Source organism: Gouania willdenowi, chromosome 18 (genome assembly GCF_900634775.1).
Source record: "Gouania willdenowi chromosome 18, fGouWil2.1, whole genome shotgun sequence".
NCBI lineage: Eukaryota > Metazoa > Chordata > Actinopteri > Blenniiformes > Gobiesocidae > Gouania > Gouania willdenowi.
This window is the reverse complement of record NC_041061.1, coordinates 8,181,633-8,201,814: the sequence shown is the minus strand read 5'-3', so window position 1 is coordinate 8,201,814 and position 20,182 is coordinate 8,181,633. Positions and strand designations below refer to the sequence as shown.

At 37.8% G+C, this 20,182-nt stretch overlaps 1 protein-coding gene across 4 annotated transcripts in view; it reads right to left on the bottom strand.

Annotated features, from left to right (window-relative positions):
* Positions 1–20,182, bottom strand: part of rbpjb (recombination signal binding protein for immunoglobulin kappa J region b) — a 72,749-nt gene that overhangs the window by 6,449 nt on the left and 46,118 nt on the right. For 3 of the 4 annotated variants that reach the window (XR_003676133.1, XM_028474880.1, XM_028474881.1), the window contains exons 3-9: positions 10,256–10,351; positions 7,638–7,803; positions 7,364–7,538; positions 5,752–5,889; positions 4,438–4,550; positions 2,824–2,964; positions 1,247–1,602 (exon numbers count right to left, since the gene is read on the bottom strand). Coding sequence is in view for 3 of the 4 variants with exons in the window: in XM_028474880.1 (XP_028330681.1) it covers positions 1,247–1,602; positions 2,824–2,964; positions 4,438–4,550; positions 5,752–5,889; positions 7,364–7,538; positions 7,638–7,803; positions 10,256–10,351 (1,185 nt within the window). In the remaining variant the exon portion in view is untranslated. The remainder of the gene's footprint in view (positions 1–1,246; positions 1,603–2,823; positions 2,965–4,437; positions 4,551–5,751; positions 5,890–7,363; positions 7,539–7,637; positions 7,804–10,255; positions 10,352–20,182) is intronic. The other variant, XM_028474882.1, reaches the window with a different exon arrangement.

Below are 20,182 nucleotides of genomic sequence, written 5' to 3'. Positions count from 1 at the left end.
AAAAAAAAAAAAAAAAAATGTACAAAATTTGGTGTTAGGTTAAAAAAAAAACCCCCTTCATCACAAAGAGCTGAAACTCAACACTGAGCAGCAGCCTAAACTCTGTGATGGTTGAGGTGGGTGGTCGGTGTTTAATGTTCTGTGGGTGGCAATGATAAACACATTAAAACTAATCGCTGCAGGAACTCAATAAGGCCGAAGGAGAGGAAAAACTATCAGTTTGTTCTGCTGGACAGTAAATCCTAACCACTAGACTATTATCAATAGAAATGGGATCATTAATCATGAGCGGCGACTTTAACAACATCTCGTTCTTAAACTGGAGGTATGGATGCAACTTTAACAGCTTTGACTCATCGTTTCAGAAAGTTTAGGAGAGGGGCTTGCAACCTGCGGCTCTGAAGCCTCATGTGGCTCTTTGACTCTATTGCAATGGTTCTCTATAGCTTTAAAAAAATACATTGAAATAAAGAGTTGTTATTTTCTTACAGAAGCTATTAATGATTAATGACACTGACACCAAATACAATCATGATAAAACAATTTGTAAACCTAAAAATAAATCACGTTGTGCAATAACTCGGTAAACCTTCCAAGAACTTTCTTTTGCACCTGCAGCTAAAATCCCTGGTAAGATAACTAAACCAACAAAAATGCTATTCGGGAAGAAAATAGAGATTTTAATTGTGTGGGGACAGATTAATTTAACCACCAATGTGGTGGGTAAATATGCATGCTTTAAGTGTGGCAAGAAAATAGCAAATAGCATGTGTTGACTGACATGATCATGTGTTCTCAAATACATTAACTTAAAAAACTTGCCATAGTACTATGTATATTTATTCATTTTTTTAAAACTTGTTCTAATAAATAAATGAAATAAATATATATATATTTTTTTAAAATATGACAAATAAATAAATAATAAAATGTATAAAAGTAAAAAAGGATAAAACAAAACTTTAAAAAAGGTTATTTTAATTTTCTGTTTCTAAAAACCAAAAAATAAAAAAAAAATACATGATGCAGTACCCCCAAAACAGTGACACACCCTGCTCTGTTTGTCAAATTTTAATATGATTAGCATATTAAAATTGGGGCATGTACAGGGAAAGGTTCCAAACGCTAACAATTCAGTTGGAAATTTACGTGCATTTATCTCAATATTTTTGCCCATGTGACGGTTTTCTAAATTAATGCATAGCTCATTTCCAAACTCCTCCCATTAAGTCCTGGACACACCAACCTGTACATAGTCTCTGCTTCCACGTCTCCAAACCAGACCCGCAAATTTGGAGTAAAGTTCTGTCCGGTCAGCTCCAGCATGGCGACGTCTCCGCCGCCGTTTAGCTGCAGGTGAAGAAGAAGAAGAAGAAGAATAAGACGAGTCGTGTGGAGCAAAGGAAGCACAGAGCGACAGGTTAATAAAAAGGTCTGTGCAGGTACCTGTAAGCTCTCTACCACAGGCACGGGGGTGACAGGTGAGTGCACGGGGCCCATGCCCTCATAGAACGTGTATTCGGCTTTGTCCGTGCTGATGATTGTCCAGGAGGCGCCGTCGTTGATCATCTCCTTGTTTGGTTCTTTTGGGCATGGAGTGGCCTGGAAGGAAAGGAGCAACAGACGGCGTTCAGGTTAAAGTCTGAGCTCTCTCACACACACACTCTGTGGTCCTCATTTATCAACCTTGTGTGAAAACGGGTGTAAATTTCAGTGCACATTTGATCGTACGACAGGATCAATGTGTGATTTATGAAGCATTCGTATTTCACCAATCCCAGCATACAAATGGTCAATAACATGTTATGCCCTCCTGTTTCGGAGGCCCCGCCCACTGAGGTCAAAAAAGAAAATACATTTTTCCAAGAGGAAAATCAGCATCCTCACATCAGGGGTGGAGCTTTTTGAATGTGTGAAAACTGGATTTAAAGAAGCACATTTAAACTGTGGAAGAGGATCATCTATTGAGCAGGTGAAGTCTGCCCCCCTGTGTGCGCTGCGAGCAACTTCACAACCGAGATCCTGGAGAGACGCAGGGATATGACGTATATCGGCCTCAGTCCGCATGCTTTAGGCAATAAATATCACATTAAAAAAAATTAGCAATCGAAATGCCTTAAAAATGACTAAATGTCCCTTGATTTTAAAAGTTTTTTGCTGCCAATTTTAATGTTCTTATTGATTTTAAGCTGTTGAATGTGTTCCGTTGCACTTTTTGATCATGTAAAGCACATGCGCCATACAAATAAATTTGCCCTGCCTTGCCTTCAGCCAATTCAACCTATAATTTATCACATTACTGATTACTGCAGCGCATTTGTGAAAGTTTAGGGAACTATTTACATATAAAAGCATGAATAAGGTCCTATTTCTTGCGTACAGCCCCCAGTGATGAGCTGTAAGAAGGAAAAAGGACCTCATTCTCCAAGACGAAGCATAGCAGCACCTACTGTGTGCACACTGGGAGAACCTATGAGTTTATTAGCGGGGTTATACAGTATTCCATGGAAGGAAAACCAAAGCATGAATTTTATTTTGTTGAATTAGTTTTAATAATCCATTTAGAATAGGTTCTGAATGAGAATTGTATAAAACTTTATTCTCAGTTTCAGTCACATTTTGCTGTTGAATCACAAATCCACACATAGATTTGCGTACACGAGGTCAGACCTGATGTGAGATCTGATCGTAGCGTACGATCACGTGAAAATTGATAACACCCAAGCTTGCAAGCTTGGCATGAATTTGGTCGAACGCACATCGTACGCTCTGATCTGATTAACTGGTTGGTAAACGAGGGCCTGTGGGAGCAGAATGACTCACTTGGAACTGGATGATCCTTTCCTGGGAAAGGCACAGGTACATGCGCTCCGTGTCCTTCAGGTAGAAGGCACACTTGTGGAGCTGGGAGACGGGGTCGTCGGCGTCCAGCAGCGCCGTCTGCTTGTCCACCTTCCGGATTATCTGACCAAAGAGAAGAGAAAACAGCAGGTTGGTTTAATAATCCCTTAGACTGATGCATTAAATCACTAACGAACTCCACTAATTGCTGGGAGAACATTCCTCATTCCTCCTGAAGTCGAGCAGATTATCTTTCTGCTTTGCTCATGTCCTGATTTTTAGAGGCAGTGTCCTCGTGCCTGTTCTACCGTCTGCTGATGAAGCTAAAGATGAGTGTGTGGTCAGCGTATTCTAGCAGACGCCTGTCAACACGACGACACTCAGCTGTGAGCAGGACGAGCGACGAAGAGGAAGAGAACAGCCCTGACGTTGGAGCTTCAAACACGGAGTGAATTTAAAGGGAAAATATGATCATTAATAACAATATGAATTAAAAGTAATTATTAATATATAAATTAATTACTTAATTTCATTATTTAATTTTAGTTTTTCCTTTCTTCTCTCTTTTATACTGCATTTTATTTAAACTACATTTATATTTGAGAAAGTGAACAATACAGTGGTTTAAAATTGTGTGTTGTGTTTTAATTGGAAAAAGAAAAATCACAAAAATAATAATAATTATTTAGTAATTAATTTGATCAATTACTTGACATTTTAGGCGACCCCACATTGGGTCATAACCCCTAGGTTGAAAAACACTGTATTAGTCCATTTTACAGGTTTGTTAGCAAGACTTTTGGTTGTTTTGTGACAAGGAGGTAAAAAACCCAAAAAAAAACAAGTTACTTTCTTTTAACACGTATATAAAAACTTAATCAACATACTTTTGCATGTAGTTCTGCTCCAATCTGTGTTTATGTGGCAAAGTTCACTTAAATGAACATATCAGGAAGGTTTTGTCTGACTTTGACTCTTTTTTTTTTATGCCTTTCAGTCAAAAATTAACACGTGCATTTAAAGAAAATTATGTTTTCAAACAAAAAACTTCATAAAATAGATTAACTTTTTTCTAAAGACTTAGTAGATAAACATAAGAAAAAAATATCTTCTACTGAATGTTTGATGTCTGAATTAATGATACGCCCCTTCAAAATAAAAGCATAAGATCGTCTTTAAATCAGCATGAAAAATTGCGTGTGGTTATATTGGCAAAAATAAGTACAAAATACGACGAAAAGAGGTTAAAATGGCAATAATGGGTCAATATAATGTGACATTAGATGAAAAGTAGTGGAAAGGGTTTATAAAAGTGTCAAAAATGTGCAGAAAAGGCATTAAAATTTGATGAAGAAGTGGCAGAAATGGGAGAAAAGTAGCAAAAATTCATTAAAAGGAGCAAAAATATGGCAAGAAAAGTGATGAAAATAAATTAAAATGTGGCAAGTTTGGTGTAGTGGCAAAAAGAGGGTACAAATATGCAAATATGGGCTCGAATTGTTAAATAAATATTTTTAGTTTGATAACCCCTGCTTTGAATAACTGAAAAACCTATTTTCTGTGTGAGTCTTTTAGTTTTCTGTGCTGCTCAGTTACCAGTCGGGGCAGCGCCATGCCGGTGACGGAGCAGACCAGTTTGACCGTCTGACCGTAGTGGATGTATCCGTCTCTCACAGTGAACTCTTCTCCCTCCGACTCCTCATCGTCCACTGCACAACACACACACAGAGCACAGATTAAAAAAAGGGGCGTCAGCAGCATCATCATCTGTTGTTCTCCTGTCAGACACGACCCACGCCGCGTCAATCACTGCCTCAAATCACATGTGTAATTATTACGCACAAAAAGAGACGGAAGGAGCTGTCAAAGTGCATTGCTCAACTTTTCTGCTGTATATATATATATATATATATATATATATACTGTATATATTTGTTGTTCTTTTAAAAATACGAGTTATTTTTTGGAGCTCGAGTCATGTGACCATTATTTGGAAAAGATGCATTTTCACCCATATTCGGGACGGTGGACGTTAACTCACTCACTGCCATTGACGAATATATGTGTCATTTCAAATCCAAACGCTCAGTGATCACTGATCAGCAGATGCAAAGAGGAAAGGAGAAAGACGGACTGAAAATGGCACAACAAAGGGATATTGTCAACTATTCAGCTACTCACAGCATTTCTCACAGGACCAGAAGATGTCTGGACTGAACTGGACTTTTGTGTACTATTGAGAGTGTCGTGATCATGAAAAAACGGGATAAAAAAAACTAGCCAAATGGGTCAACTTAGCGCGTCCGGGTCAAGGAGCAAGTGGCGTCCCTGCGTACTGACGGAGGACGATTCTTGGATAAAAGCCAAAAATACAGTAAGAAATCCATTCAATTCTGACCTAGATAGCAAAATAATAATAATTTTGCCATCAAAAGCCCAGTCTCAGTGTTGTTTTTATAAATTTATAGAAGAAAACTAATGTTGAGGTGTCCCTAAAGCCAAAAAAAATAGCTTCAAATTCATTGACAGCATATTCCAGAAAAAGCCTGTTTTCTCGGCTTTTTGTCGCAAACTGGCAATTTGTGTGAAACGCCTCTATTCAACTGCTGATTACAGAAGAAAGAAACAAGCTAAAAACAAACTAATTCTAATAAAAGTAGAGACTTTAATCTTTCAGAATCAGGTGACAGATTTCAGATTGTCATTGTGCAAAATATTCTGTGGGTCTTTAAAAAGCAGTCAAAATGCTCTAAAATGGCTGACAGTGAGGGGTGTAGCTGTTCTGAAAATGACTGGTAGTGAATGAGTTAAGGACGCGTTAACGCACATTTTTGTAGTCAACATTATCAATTACGTTACTAATAATATTTGCATTACTGTATATGTCACATGGTGTTGATGGAGACTCACACAGGTGGATATAAAAGGCGCCCCACTGCTGGGAGCTGGCGTGGAAGTTGCCACCCTCCACATGGAGGTAACGTGTGCTGACGGTTTGGGAGCGGAGCCGGTTGAAGAGTGCCACCTTAGTCCCTGATGCAATGCACACTGTGGGAGGACACACACATGTTAACATGCTCGCACACACACACACAGGTTACATAACAGCCCTGAAGATGACACGCTGTGCTGAGGTCAGCTGAGTTTACCGTGTGATGGGAGGAGGGACAACCAGTGAAAGGAGGACACAGAAAAAGGCTCAACAACATATTCACTTTACCATAATTTAATATGAATAAATATAAACACACATAATTTATATAATAATATTAAAGGTTAAATTGCTGAGAAATAAATTAATAAAATAAAATATGAAATAAACACAACACAAATGACTAAACCTTATCCCTCTCTGATTGTTGTCGAACCACTTCTTCTTTTCTTTTTTTAAATTTCCTTCATTTAATGACAATTTCTAATTAATTAAAAAAATTGGCATAATTGAGGGAAATTTTCAGGAAAAAAATCATAGTTTTTGCCAAGTAATCTGATCAGTGCTTCTGATCATGGTACAACAATCATTCACACTTTAAAGGCTTGGAAGAAACGTCAATCCCCATTATTTACGATACCGTAGGTCTAAATGTATGGACACCCCCTTCTTTCTTTTTTTAGGAAAAACGCAATGGAATGGACAATCCAGATCTGATCAGGATGAAACTTGGTGCGGCAATTGAGGAACAAACCCAACATGAAAGAGTCAAATTTCATATAAGATCAGTCAATTATGAACCAAGATATTCATTTTTGACTTTTCAAACTAATACAGAATCAGTAAATTGATCTGGATCCTTTCCAAAATGTAATGGAGATGAAGCGTAGACATTGTGCTTAAGTAGATATTATCATACGCACACATGTTATGGTTTTTAAGGAAATTTTTATCTCCCGACATGTTTCGACTGTAAACTGCCACTACTATTCTTCTTTATGAACTATTCATAAACGAGACAAAATGAATCTCGCTGGAGACATTACTTGGAAGTCAAGTAGTGAAACTTCAAAGGAATCATCAAAGGCGATAAGCAGAACACCTCTGGCGAAGACTGGCAGTTGACAGTCGAAATATGTCAGGAGATAAAAATTTCCTGAAAAACCTTGTCTGAATAAACGAAACCTCAACTTAACATATTATTCAAAAAGAAGACAAAATGAATCTCGCTGGAACTTATCATACGCACGTTTCTAACACAATGTTAAAATGCCAGTGTTTTAATAAAGCTGTGATCTATCAATAATAGCAGCCCTTAAAGACCTCCTTTGTCACGTTTAACTCACTTTGGATCCCGTCTCCTTACAGTAATTGGTTCTGTTACCAAGCGCTGCTGTTTACTGTCAGAGGAAGTGCTTTACTTGTAATTTATGAAATATTTTCAGCTCTTTGGTGTCCAATCAAAGCAATACTTCCGTGTACAGCAGCAGCAGTACAGCATCAGTAACTATAGGTGCTAAAAGTAACATGTACAATATTTCCCTCTCCAACAGCAGCTGTTGTTGTGTGACACACTGAGGGAAAACTCACAGTCTGCGTTTTTCAGGGACTGCTTCTTTTTGGAGGGCTTGGAGATGACTTTGATCCTCTTGCTGAGGAAGACGCCGATGTCCGTGCTGTTCCCGTAGAACATCTTTACAGACAACATGAAGTGCTTTCTCTTGTCGGAGTCGGATATGTACAAGGTTTTGGCTGTGCAGTAATTCTGGAGATGAGGAGGAAGATGGAAACAAAGAAATGGTTTTATGAGGAAAGGATGGACTGCATGTGTCACAGGCCCTGCCCAAATTTCCACCATCCTAACCTTTCCCTCCAGGTTGAGCTGCTGCATCTCTTGGTCGCTGTTACCAATGCCAATGAAGGCGCACGGCTGCGACTCCTGCTCCGAGCAGCCGTCTCGCTCCATCTGTTCCTTCTTTTTCTTCCAGCCGCTGCCCATCAGGTACACACAGGGGGGCGGGCAGAAAAACCTGGGGGGAGACAGAACAAATAAAATCAGCAAAGGAAACACTGGAGCTTTAAAAACAATGATAGAAGCATTAATTTTTTTACAATAAGGAACGTCCTACTTCTTTTTTTTTGCTTTTTGACTTAAAACAAATGGTAAAAGTTAAGTAATATTAATAATTAAAAAAGACAAGAAAACCACAACCTCAAACTTATTACATATCTAGCAGGCAATAATCCTTTTACCAACACAAACAAATTATATTGGTCTACAAAAAGAAAAGAATTCAACAATATTTTAATAAAAGTTAAAAATACTAATCACTCTGCTGCTTATTTACACCCCCTTCAAAATATAAGCCCCCCTTTTTTTTGGGGGGGGTTCTTTTGTTTGCCGAGGTTCATGCTCACAACTTCACGACCCACATGCTGAGAATGAATGCTTTAATGCACACGTGGTCAACTCAAGGCCCAGGGGCCAAATCTGGCCCTTCAGTGCAGTGGTTTTCAACCTTCTGAATAATATCCACTGTTATCCAGGTAATGTTTATGTTTATTATTTGTACCATAGTATATAGTCATCTTACAGATGTAAATGCTTGTTTTATTCAGAAAAAAAATGCGCTAAAATTGAGCAAAAATGGTGGAAGGTGGTGAAATAGGATTTTAAAAGTTGCAAATAAGAGTGGCCAAAAACGGACAGGAAAAGTGGCAAAAACCGTTCAAAGTGTCAATATTGGAACAATTACTTTAAACTGGCAAATAATGGGCATGACAAATGGTGAATGTTATTAACTTGCAAGAATAAGCCTGAAATACAGTGAAAAGAGGATAAAAGTTACAATAATGGGTCAACATATGTGACATTAGGTAGAAAAGTGGTGGAAAGGATTTATATGTGCCCAAAAATGTCTTGAAAGTGGAAAAAGATTTGGAGAAAGGGCATTGAAATTTAATAAAGTGGCAGAAATGGGAGTAAGGTTTTGCATTAAAAGGAGCACAAATATGGCAAGAAAAATTGATGAAAATACGTTAAAATATGACAAGTTTGGTGTAGTTATTTTTTTTGTCAGAACACTGGTTTTCTGAATGATGTGAATTGTGATTGATCGCTATAATCCTTCATATTTAGTATTATTATTATCATTATTACAATTATGATACTGTTTCTGGTTTGTTTTTTCGCACCACCCATCAAGTAAAATTCCTTGTACGGTATTCTCCAAAAACTCTACTTGGCATTAAAACTGATTGTGATAGATTTGCAGTTGCATCTTCTAACTACCACCAGTAGAGGGCAGTGCTGCACTGAAACCAAACCCTGCTGTGTCTAACTGCATCAACCGCTGTCAGATGATTTTATTTCACAGAAAAACCTAAATCAGTCCAAACTAAGAAATGATCATCTCAGCCATATTAAGCATTGAGTTTTAACAAAAACGTCCACGCTTCCTGTTTTCAAAGCCTGTATTTCCTCCAGTGATCATGTGCTGGAGATATAACCAAAATAAAAGTGATTCCAGCTCCGTTCACGATAAACTTCACTCTCTGCTGAACGAGCCTAGACAGACTCATTCATGTGCGTCAGCGAGGAATGGAAAGTGACCTGCTTGGCAACGGCAGCCCCTCTCTCTGTGTGTGTGTGTGTGTCTGTTTTCACCAACAGAGACAACACACTGAGGTTGAGAGGAAGACCAGAGAATGTTAAACATTGATGAGCTGGCGTAAGGAAGTCGACACCTGAGTGCACGCGTATGGGATTGTTGTGATACATTTTATAAAGTGTTTGTCCCCCGAGCTGATGGCACGACGTGTGTGTGTGTGTGTGTGTGTGTGTGTGTGTGTGTGTGTGTGTGTGTGTGTGTGTGTGTGTGTGTGTGTGTGTGTGTGTGTGTGTGTGTGTGTGACGACATTTAAAGCTGCTCTTTTGTGCTGTTTCTTCACTTAAAGTCTGTGTTGATTATTTGCTTTTAAAGTTTGGAATTAAATGCATTTCACTGGTAGTAATTAAATGCATATATACATTACCATTCATTAATACAGTTTAGGATGAAGTGTTTTTGAAAGTTCTTCAACTATGGCTTGCTCTGAAGGGGGCGTGTCAGAAAAAGTTTGCAGGTTAATCCGTCCTCTGACAATTGTCTCCATGTTGAGGAAGATTTAAAAAGAGACGACGTGAGGAGCTCCAGTTTGGACAGAAACACACACAGGTGGAGGTTTGGTGGTGGTGGAGGAGGAGGAGGAGGAGGTGGTGGAGGAGGAGGAGGACAGTATGTAGGGAGTGGACTCCTTTAATCACTTCAATGTTCCCGCACATGAACCCTGGGATTCTTCAAATACGTGAACATTTTACGAGCACCACGCTCCTACTTCCTTTCTCAGCAGGAAGTACCTGAATGTGGCGTCGGTCCCTCCTCTGACCACAGTTGATGAGAGTTTGAAGATGTAAACATCTGTCCTTATTATTCCACTCACCTTTTCTCGTTGCCGTAGGATTTCTGTGCAACTTTGGCGTGTAGGATCATGACGGTTTGGTCGCCTCGCTCCTTCAGATAATTCCTCATGGCTTCTCTGTAACAGAGGAGAGAGAGTGGTGAGCAAAGTGTGTGTGTGTGTGTGTGTGTGTGTGTTAATGTGTGACACTCCGTAGGAGCGGAGCCACAATATCAATATTCATCATTTAGAATAATGATCAATCTGAGCATGAATTCAGGAAAGAACAAAGTTTGTCTAATTTTGTTCTCGTTTGTTGTCTTTTTCATTCATTTTGTGCATTTTTTTTTTTTTGCTGTAATTTTGTAAATTTTTCTCTCATTTCGCACATTTTTGTTGATGTCTTGCATGTTTTTGGAATCATTTTGTGTATATTTGCTGTTTTGTGCTCATATATTTTTTAATTTCATGTTATGTTTCACTTTCATTTTTGTGTATTATGTTATCATCTTGCATATTTTTCAGTTGTTTTCTGTTGTTTTGTATGTTTGTATTCAAAGAGCCATTTTGTGTGTTTTTTCTGTAATTTTGTCAAAATGTTTTTGTCGCTGTCTTGTGTGTTTTTGGAACCATTTTGTGTATTTTTGTGTTTTACTGAAATGTTTGTGTTTTTTTGTTGCTTTGTGTTTTTGTTGTCATTTTGAATACATTTTACTGTCATTTTGTCAATTTTGCTATCGTCTTGTATAATTTTCAGTTGTTTATTATAGTCGTCTTGTGTGTTTCTTTGTTGTTATTTTGTGTATTTTTTTTGTTTTCTTTTGTTTATTATTGTTGTCCTTTTCTATATCTTCTGTTGTTTTGTGTGTGTTTTTGCTGTAATTTTGTAAATTTTTCTCCCATTTCGCATGTTTTTCAATTCAATTCAATTCAACTTTATTTATATATCACAAATTATAACATCATCTCAATGCGCTTAACAAAATATTAAGTCCATAGTAAGAAAGAATGAACCCAACCCGTCCGAGCGCCACGAGGGCCGTTTATCGCCGCTTGCGGATATATTTTGATTATATTATTATTATGTTTGGCAGTCATTTTTGTTGTTTTGTGTCCTTTTGTTGTCATTTTGTATATATTTTGCTGTCATTTTGTTTGTTTTGTTATCTTATATATTTTTCAGTTGTCTTTTTATAGTCGTCTTGTGTGTTCATGAATTCAATTATTTTTTGTTTATTATTTTTGTCCTTTTCTGAATTTTCTGTTGTCTGTATGTTTTTTTCAAAGAGGCACGTTGTGTATGATTATGAATACATGAATGAACAAATTATATTGCGCAAGTCAAGGAAACACCAAAGCGATCTGCAGACGCCTCTGAAGAAGGCTGACAGTCGAAACATGTCAGGAGATCAAAGTGAATTTCCTGAAAAACAATTGTCTGAATAAATGAAACCTTAACATATCTAATGTACGTTGATATTTGTGACTACAAATATATTTTTAAATTAATAATAAAGATTGTGACAGATATTTCTACAAGCCTAGATTTGTTTTTGCTGTTGGTTCGCATATTTTATGTCTTTTTAGATATATTTTTTGTTATCCTTTGGGGCTGCACAAAATTACACAGAGGGCCGTATGGGGCCCCCGGGCCACCAGTTTCCCACTTCTACACTACTGGGTGTGAGGAGGGGTAAAGCGCGTGTGGGGTCACTGAGGATCTGCTGTGACCTCTGGAAAACCTCAGAGCAAGACTGAAACGCTGCGTTCCAGTGAGGATGGACCTCGAAAGTCCCCCCGCCCCCCCTTCCATCCTTCCCTCCCGCTCATGCACAGATGTCGGTGACACCTGACACGCTGGGTGGAACGGGTGGGTGCTCGGAAAGGCTCACTCACACACACACACGCACACAGCTTTTCACGCTGCATTGCAAGCACGGTGCCGCACGCTCAGCCTTTGTTATGAAAAGCAAGAGGCCCCATGAGTGAGGAGTGTGCACGGAGGAGGAGCGTGCACGTACGACTGAGAGAGGCTGTGGGTCACCACGGCTAGTCCTCTACCCCTCCTCACTGTGAGGTCACGCCCAAATCACAACAAATCTCAACAACGACGACACACCAAGAAACACTTTAAATCCAGATTGGACGTTTTAAATATGATTGTTTTTCTCCTCCTTTTATATAATAAGATTTAAAAAAAATTCTATTATTATTATTATTATTATTCTATTATTTCTATTTTTCCCCCTAAATGTCTTTTGACAATATGAACAATATCCACAGATCCAACCTGAACCAGTAAAACCATACACAGTGATAATGAAATGACAATATAAAGTAATTCAAAGTAATTAATAAGAATTGAATGAATAATTCCAGCATGTCTTCTTTTTTAAATAATATAGTTTCATTTATTCAGACTACTTTTCTCAAGAAATGTACTGCCAGTCTTCCTCAGAGGTGTCTGCTGATCACTTTGATGTGTCCTTATGGGTTATTTTGAGTCGGCCACACCCAGAAAAAACTCATGAAGACACATCAAAGCAGTTGGCAGTCGAAACATGATAGGAGATCAAAGTACATTTCTTGGAAAAAGTTGTCTGAATAAATGAAACACATACATAAAATGGTCAATGCTTTATATTTCAACATCAGCAGTTTTTAGGTGAATCAAAAAGAACTTGCTGGAATTATTACACGGAAGTCAAGGAAACATAAAAGCGATCTGCAGACGCCTCTGAAGAAGATTGGTAGTTGAAAGTCGAAACATGTAATTCTTCGTGTAACGTGTAAATTTCCTGAAAAAACAGTTGTCTGAATAAATGAAATGTTAGTTGATATTTGTGCCTACAAATATATATAAATAGATATGTTGATATAGATACTACAGATTTTACGATTTATCATGATTTTTTGGGTGCCGATTTTAATTATGGTTTCTGCTTCCCAGTATTGATTTTTTTTTTTAATTGCATTTTTCACATTCTTGTGGGCGACCACTGGGTGGCGGTAATGCACCAACAAGTGAGTACAAACATGAAGACTTGCAGCAGCTGGGGCTTCCCTTTAGCAAACAAACCAACAACCGTGATTAAACCTGCACCTGTACGATTTAAATCAAAAGTATGGATATACTTTTGATCCATTCCATGGCGAACGGATTTAGACAAGACTAAAGCTGTATTAAACTCTGCTGCGAAAACAACGAACATTACTGCTCATCATGTCTGTCACCATCCGGACATAAAGTTAGAGCAAGATAGAATAAGGCAGCAGACCAACAGACCCTGGATGGAATATTGAATAAACTTATCCAGGTAATGAAGCCAGTCAAGTGCGTGATGTCAGATGAGGCGTAATGATGGTGGTTCCTGCGTCACGGAGCAAATCAGCTGTGCGCCGCGGTGCGCACGTCAGCTGCAGCTTGTGAAATGAAACTCTGAAAGACCTCAGAATGATGTCCACGCTGGTCAACTAGTTTAACACTGTGTCCAACGTAAAGCCACAGCTTGATCACGCTACAGAGTAAATAACAAGTGTAACATTGATGACAGATGATGACGACGACTAATGTGCGCTGATCAAGAAATTAATCAAATCAGACTTTCCACACAAACAACCGTTATTCTGTCGTTAGTATGAGAAGAAAAAGAGATTTGAACTGTGGCTCAGATGGAAAAATGAGGCCGATCTTCACACTGCAATATATTGTGAGCAGCTCAACTACCAGCATGTTGACCAGCTCCTGTTCCTACACAAGAAGACATCATCAACATTCCCCACCAGATTGGTTCTCATTATAACTCACAAACTTTTACTAAATGTTCTAAATCTAAGAACTTAAAAGTATACATAATAAACTATTATCACATCAGAATATAAAATTATTATCTTAAACGGTTTCTAATAAAAGCTGTACCCTTTGAAGATACCTCGAACAGAGTAAAAAAAAAACGGAACAAGGGCAATAACTCCGGAAAAAATATTTGCGCACTTCTCATTTTGGAACTCCATCAAGATATTGATACCCTGAAACCACACACCAAATTACGTTATCCTATCTTAAACGATTTCTTACAAAGCTGTCTAAGAAAAGCTTGTTAACTCCGGAAAAAATAATGGCGCACTTCTCATTTTCAAACTCCATCAAAGTATTGATACCCTGAAGCCACACACCAAATTTGGTTATCCTATCTTAAACAGTTTCTGAGAAAAGCTGTCCCCTTTAACTCGGAAGGACAGACGCATGGACAGAGCTCAAACTCATATCCCCCTTTCACTTTTTAAATCGAATCGGCACCTAAGAATCGAGATTAAAATTGAATCGGGACAAAAGGGTATCATCCCAGCCCTAATAGATACATTTACAAGCCTATAGATTTGGAAAGAATACTTGAAACTCTCCATTATGTCATTAAAAAGTGAGGTTTTAAGCTTCACCTCTTATAGTTGCGCATGTTATTTTTATTCTTTGAAGCCAGTTGTTAATATAGTTAATTGCACAATAACAGCATTAATAAAACATTGTAAGAAGTTAAAATATCTATAAAAAAAAGAATATGGAGCAGGGAAACATTAATAAAATATTTTAAAGATTTAAATATTTGTCTGGCTTCATGTAGAAGTCTCACTAAGGCATGTATCAGATAAAGTACAAATGTGTATATATATATATATATATATATACACACACACACACACATACACATACCATATACATACTGTGATCTATTGCTTAATAACTGTTGGTTAACATGAAACCCAACTGTTGTAAAAATAATTGCTGTTAGATTTAATCTTTTAAGTGTTAGAGTGTGACTCTTGTCTGACAGGTGAACAACACACTCATACGTTTCATATCACACACACAAACACACACATACTGGGAGTGTGTGTGTGAGACCCTCACTGGTCATGTCCAGACCTGCTGATGTAGACCATTAGGACACCAGTGGAGCCTCTGATGGTTTCTGGAACTCGCGGCTCTCGACAGGAAGGATGATTTCTCACACACACACACACACACACACGCACACACGCACACACGCACACACACACACACGACTTCCACATTTGTATCACGGCACATTTGACCTGGTTTGTTGATCGTCAATGACGCTGTTCCCTCAAATCAGACCAAGCTGTGCATTTTATCTCTACTCAAAATTCTTACCTACCATTAAATAAATAACAATGAATAAATCAAATCTCACCTATCAATTAAATTCTAATCTACTCAAATTCTAACCTACATTAAATACATTTTAACCAACCATTAAAAAAACTTTGACCTACTTAAATAAACTCCAACCTACGATTAAATATATTTCGACCAGCAAAAATAAAAGCTGAGCTATCATTAAAGTAAATCTAATCTACCATTAATTAAATTCTAACCCATCATTTAATAAACTCTAACCTACTTAAATAAATTAAAATCTACCTAAATTAATTCAAACCTACAATCAAATAAATTCCAGTCTACATAAACAGAATCTGATCTACCATTAAACATCTTTTTTACCTAATATAAAACCTACCATAAAAAACCTACTTAAAAAAAATTTAACTACTAATAATTAAATTTTAGCCAACTTAAATTCCAACCTATCATTTAATTAACTCTAACCTATCATTTAATTAACTCTAACCTACTTAAATAAATTCTAATCTACTTAAATACATTCTAACCTACTTAAATACATTTTAACCTGCCTAAAAAGAAAATCTAACCTACTTAAATCAAATCTAACTTATTATTAAATCAATTCTAACCTACCATTTAATTAACTTAAATAAACTGGACCCATCAATCACAGAGCTGTAAATTAGCTCATCAAAAATAGCATTGTTCATCACAAAATAAAGTACTGTAATAACATCAAGTCTAGTAGTAGTAGTAGTAGTAGCTCCGCCCACATCCTCTACCACCGATAGTGGTCGACTGTCCACTACAATCATTTATCCACTGACTTTGTTCATTTGTCACTCATGGACTTATTGATTTTGGCTCTGATCCCTGTCCTCTTGTCCAGAATGGCCACTCTGTCTGCTGGGAGTAGTGTAGTGTCTGAAGGACCGCTGTCTGTGCTAGCTGCTACATAGTTTGCATTGAGGTGTCAAAGCTCCGCTGGAACTTAGGCAGGAGGAGGAAGACATTCACTGATCCACAAACTCTTTCTTGCGCACAACTGGGCTTTAGTTTTCCATTCGGTGTGTTTTTTTGTGTTTTTACTAAAATTTACGCCCACAAAGACTTCTCCTCAGGTGCATCAGTGTTATGGGTACACTGGAAACGAGTGCAATGACAAAGGTTCCGCGCTGTTTGGGGTGCCAAAAAACACGCGATTAATTTTTTATTTATTTGTTCCTGTAACTACTTAATTGCAATTAACACATTAAAATGACAGCCCTACTATAATTAAATAACTACATTCTAACCTACTGTTAAATAAATTCTAAGTCGTAGCAGCTGAAGCCCAAACTATGATAATGATCTTATTATTAAAACAGCTGTAATTTCCCCTATATCTCTGAGTCACACTGACTTGTAGAAATGTTGCCATGTTGTGAATACTTGTGTGTGTGTCAAACAACAATAATCCTTAATGTGTGCGGATCTTTAAGTTTTGGCATTAAGCAGAGAAATAAAAAGGTATATAATTAAACATATTTGAGTCTGAATGTAATGTCAAAGCAAACGGCAAATTTATCAAAGAGATTCTTCCACCAATTCTCTGAGGTTTCACCATAAAAACAACTTCCAAACACACTAATAGCAGCTCGAAAAAAACATCAATAACCATGAACACAGAGCTGAATAATACATGGAAGTCTTCTTACACTGTATCTCTTTCCTTGCATTGATAAGTGCAGAAAACCCAGAATAGCCTTTTTTTGACGACATATGATGTAAAATTGGTGACAACAGAAATAGACGACCACTGATATGACTTCCAATACTTCTTTACACTCGGGTCACTAAAGAACTACCCACAAATATCTGTAGGACTGATCTTAAACCTGATATTATTGTCTATTTTGTACAGTCATTTATTGTAATGTTGACTCTTTCATTTATTCACCTGTGTACCTGCTTATCTATACACATTTCCATGTGGAAAATGGATGGAAATTACGGAATTAACTTCCTGTTACGAAAATTTAAATTTAATTTTTTTTACAAAATCAAGTGGAAATTGCAAAATGACAGAATATACCCTCATATCCATGTTTCGGGACAATATCGCATTTACACTAGTGATGCACCAAAATTCAGGCCATCTAAACGCTTTTCTCACCGAAAGAGGATGTTGTGATGACGCGAGCAAACATCGTGCGTGCTTGTCTGGAATTGGGCCAACTTGTCTGCGGACTAACGGAGCGGCTGTATTTCAATACATCTGAACACCAAGTCGTTTTCTGAGCAGAGTTGACGGAGCACATAAGTGTGATTCATGTTTCTGTGTTACTTAGACACTGTAGTTACATGTAGGCCTCCGTTCACACGGACCTTTACACCGCAGCCTGACGCTGAGCATCCAAAGCATCTGGTTTCAGAGTCTGTCAGCGCACGTTTCTCAGAGATCATCTGGACTTTATCATGACTGTACCCATCCAAGATCATTACTTGGATGGGATTAAACCAGTGTGCACAAGAAATAACCCACACCGCAATCAAAGCACATGGAGCACACACAGCGTTCTGTGTGCATCTCCAAGAACATGCTTGGATAATAAATAAAGCTAAATAGCTGATTTATTATATAACTTCAATACACTTTGTGTTTTAATGAGATAAAATATTTAATTTGACTCTTTCAGAAGCTCAGTCACTTATAAGCTTGTACAATATTATTTAATGTATGAGTTTCTCTTGGAGAATTTTGAACACTGTAGGTATGAGTACAACTGAGTTATTGTAGTATGCATTTTATACAATTTACAATGTTCTACTTTTAGTATGATTAGTATACATTCAGAGCCATAAATACAATTGGACTAATAGGTTGCATAATAACTTCTTTCGGTGTTTTGGTTTTCATTTTGGTGCATCCCTACTAGGGCTGAACGATTTTGGAAAATAATCAACTTTTCCTCAATATTCTGATTGCGATTTAATATGCAATTATTTTTTCAAGAGCCTCTTGTCATGTGTTTTTCAAAGAACACAAGCAATAAATCAATCTGTTTCATAATAAACAATTTCAGATTTATTAAAACTTTAAATAAATATTAACTATACATTTTTAAATCACAGATTACAACAATAAAGCAACCAAATATGTGGCTTTATCTCTTCAAGTTTCATGAAACGTAAACATGTGGACTGCACTTCTTAAACACTCTCTGAACTTAACAGGACAGTAAAAGACAGGACAAAATAAATAAACACACTTTTAAAAATTCAAAAAATTGCAGCTTTTGCAGTTAGAAATATCGCCATAATATCGCAAATGCAATTAATCGTTGATCCCTAATCCCTACTATCCAGTCTTTCAGAGCTTTACATGAGGGGCAGCATCTCCCAGCAGAGACTTATCCACTGTTGTTTCCATAAGTGTGTGCGTGTGTGCAAGGCTTTCCATAAATCTGTGTGTGTTTCTCAAGCATTGTGTAACAGTGAAGTAGCCTTCCTGACAGTGCGACCCTGCAGGACCCAGCTGCCCTAATGAGCGCTACGACTGAGATTCATGAATCCTCTGAGCAAACCTGAGAAGGCGAAAACAAAAACGTAGAGCGACGCATCTCGCTGCACAACAAGGGATGCACAACCGCACACTAAAGCATGGGGCCTGCCGGGTAAGGAGCGCTCTGCGGCCGCCGTATTTCAGAGCCTCGGAAACCCCATCAGACAAAATGTAAAGGGCAGCTGAAAGCCAGTGGCCTGGCAGCACATGAATACAGAGAGGCGAACATCAAAAGGTGCTGGGGCCCCTTTTTTCCTAAACCGAGCTTGGGCTGTTCCACAAAAAGACTCCATATATGCGCACAAAGACAAACAGGCAAACAAGTGCACACAAGAAAGTGTCCACAAGTGACCCACGACATACATCAACATTCCTACTGCATCGAAAACATGAGAATCAAACACTTCCAGCAGAGTTTAAACACGGGGAACAAAAAGCGCACAATTATTAGCAGAGAGAATGTGAGGAAATAAAGAGGGATGCACAGTTACTGCCAGACTTACTCAAGGAAACCACACAGAAAAAGGCTCATTATTAATTTATCATTGCACGCCTGTTTAATCCACACACAGCATAGTTCAGCTACTTCCTGGATGTGTTTGTGGTTTGGATCAGTATGGTGTTAGGATCTAGAACGTGTGTGGCCTCTCTTCTTGTTGCCGTCCTTGAGCCAGGCAGTAACACTAGTAGCTGCACTGCATTTTGGAATCTAACCACAAATTACCGCTGAGTAACACACAGATGATGCCAAAGAGGGGAACTTTATATGCTTCACATGCACACAGCTATCATAGGATGACCATACTGTACGTCCAGATTTACCCAGACATCGCCTCTTTTCACGTCTTGTCCGGACGGTTGGATTCTACAAACTCATCAAAATGTCCGCATCAAGGGGAACACGTTAATTTAAAAGACAGTAACTCAGCTAATATCTGCTCTACTGAAGAAATTCCAGCAGTTTCTGGAAACTAATGAGTCGCTCTTTACAGTCGTTACAGTAGTTTTACAAAATAATTAAAGATGCTGCTTTGTTTTGACAAAATCGTCACACACAAGGAAAAGAGAAGAGAGACTAAGGTCCAAGATGGATTGAAATCAGTGTTGGGGTCAATTACATTTTTTAATTACAATTACTTCTTCACTTATCCATGTTCAATTACAACTTTATTATGATTACAGTGACCAACATCTTTTCCAATTACTATTATTTTGTATCCTCAGACAGCAAATTACAATTATGTTCTCAATTCCTAAAGTTCAATTACAATTAATCACA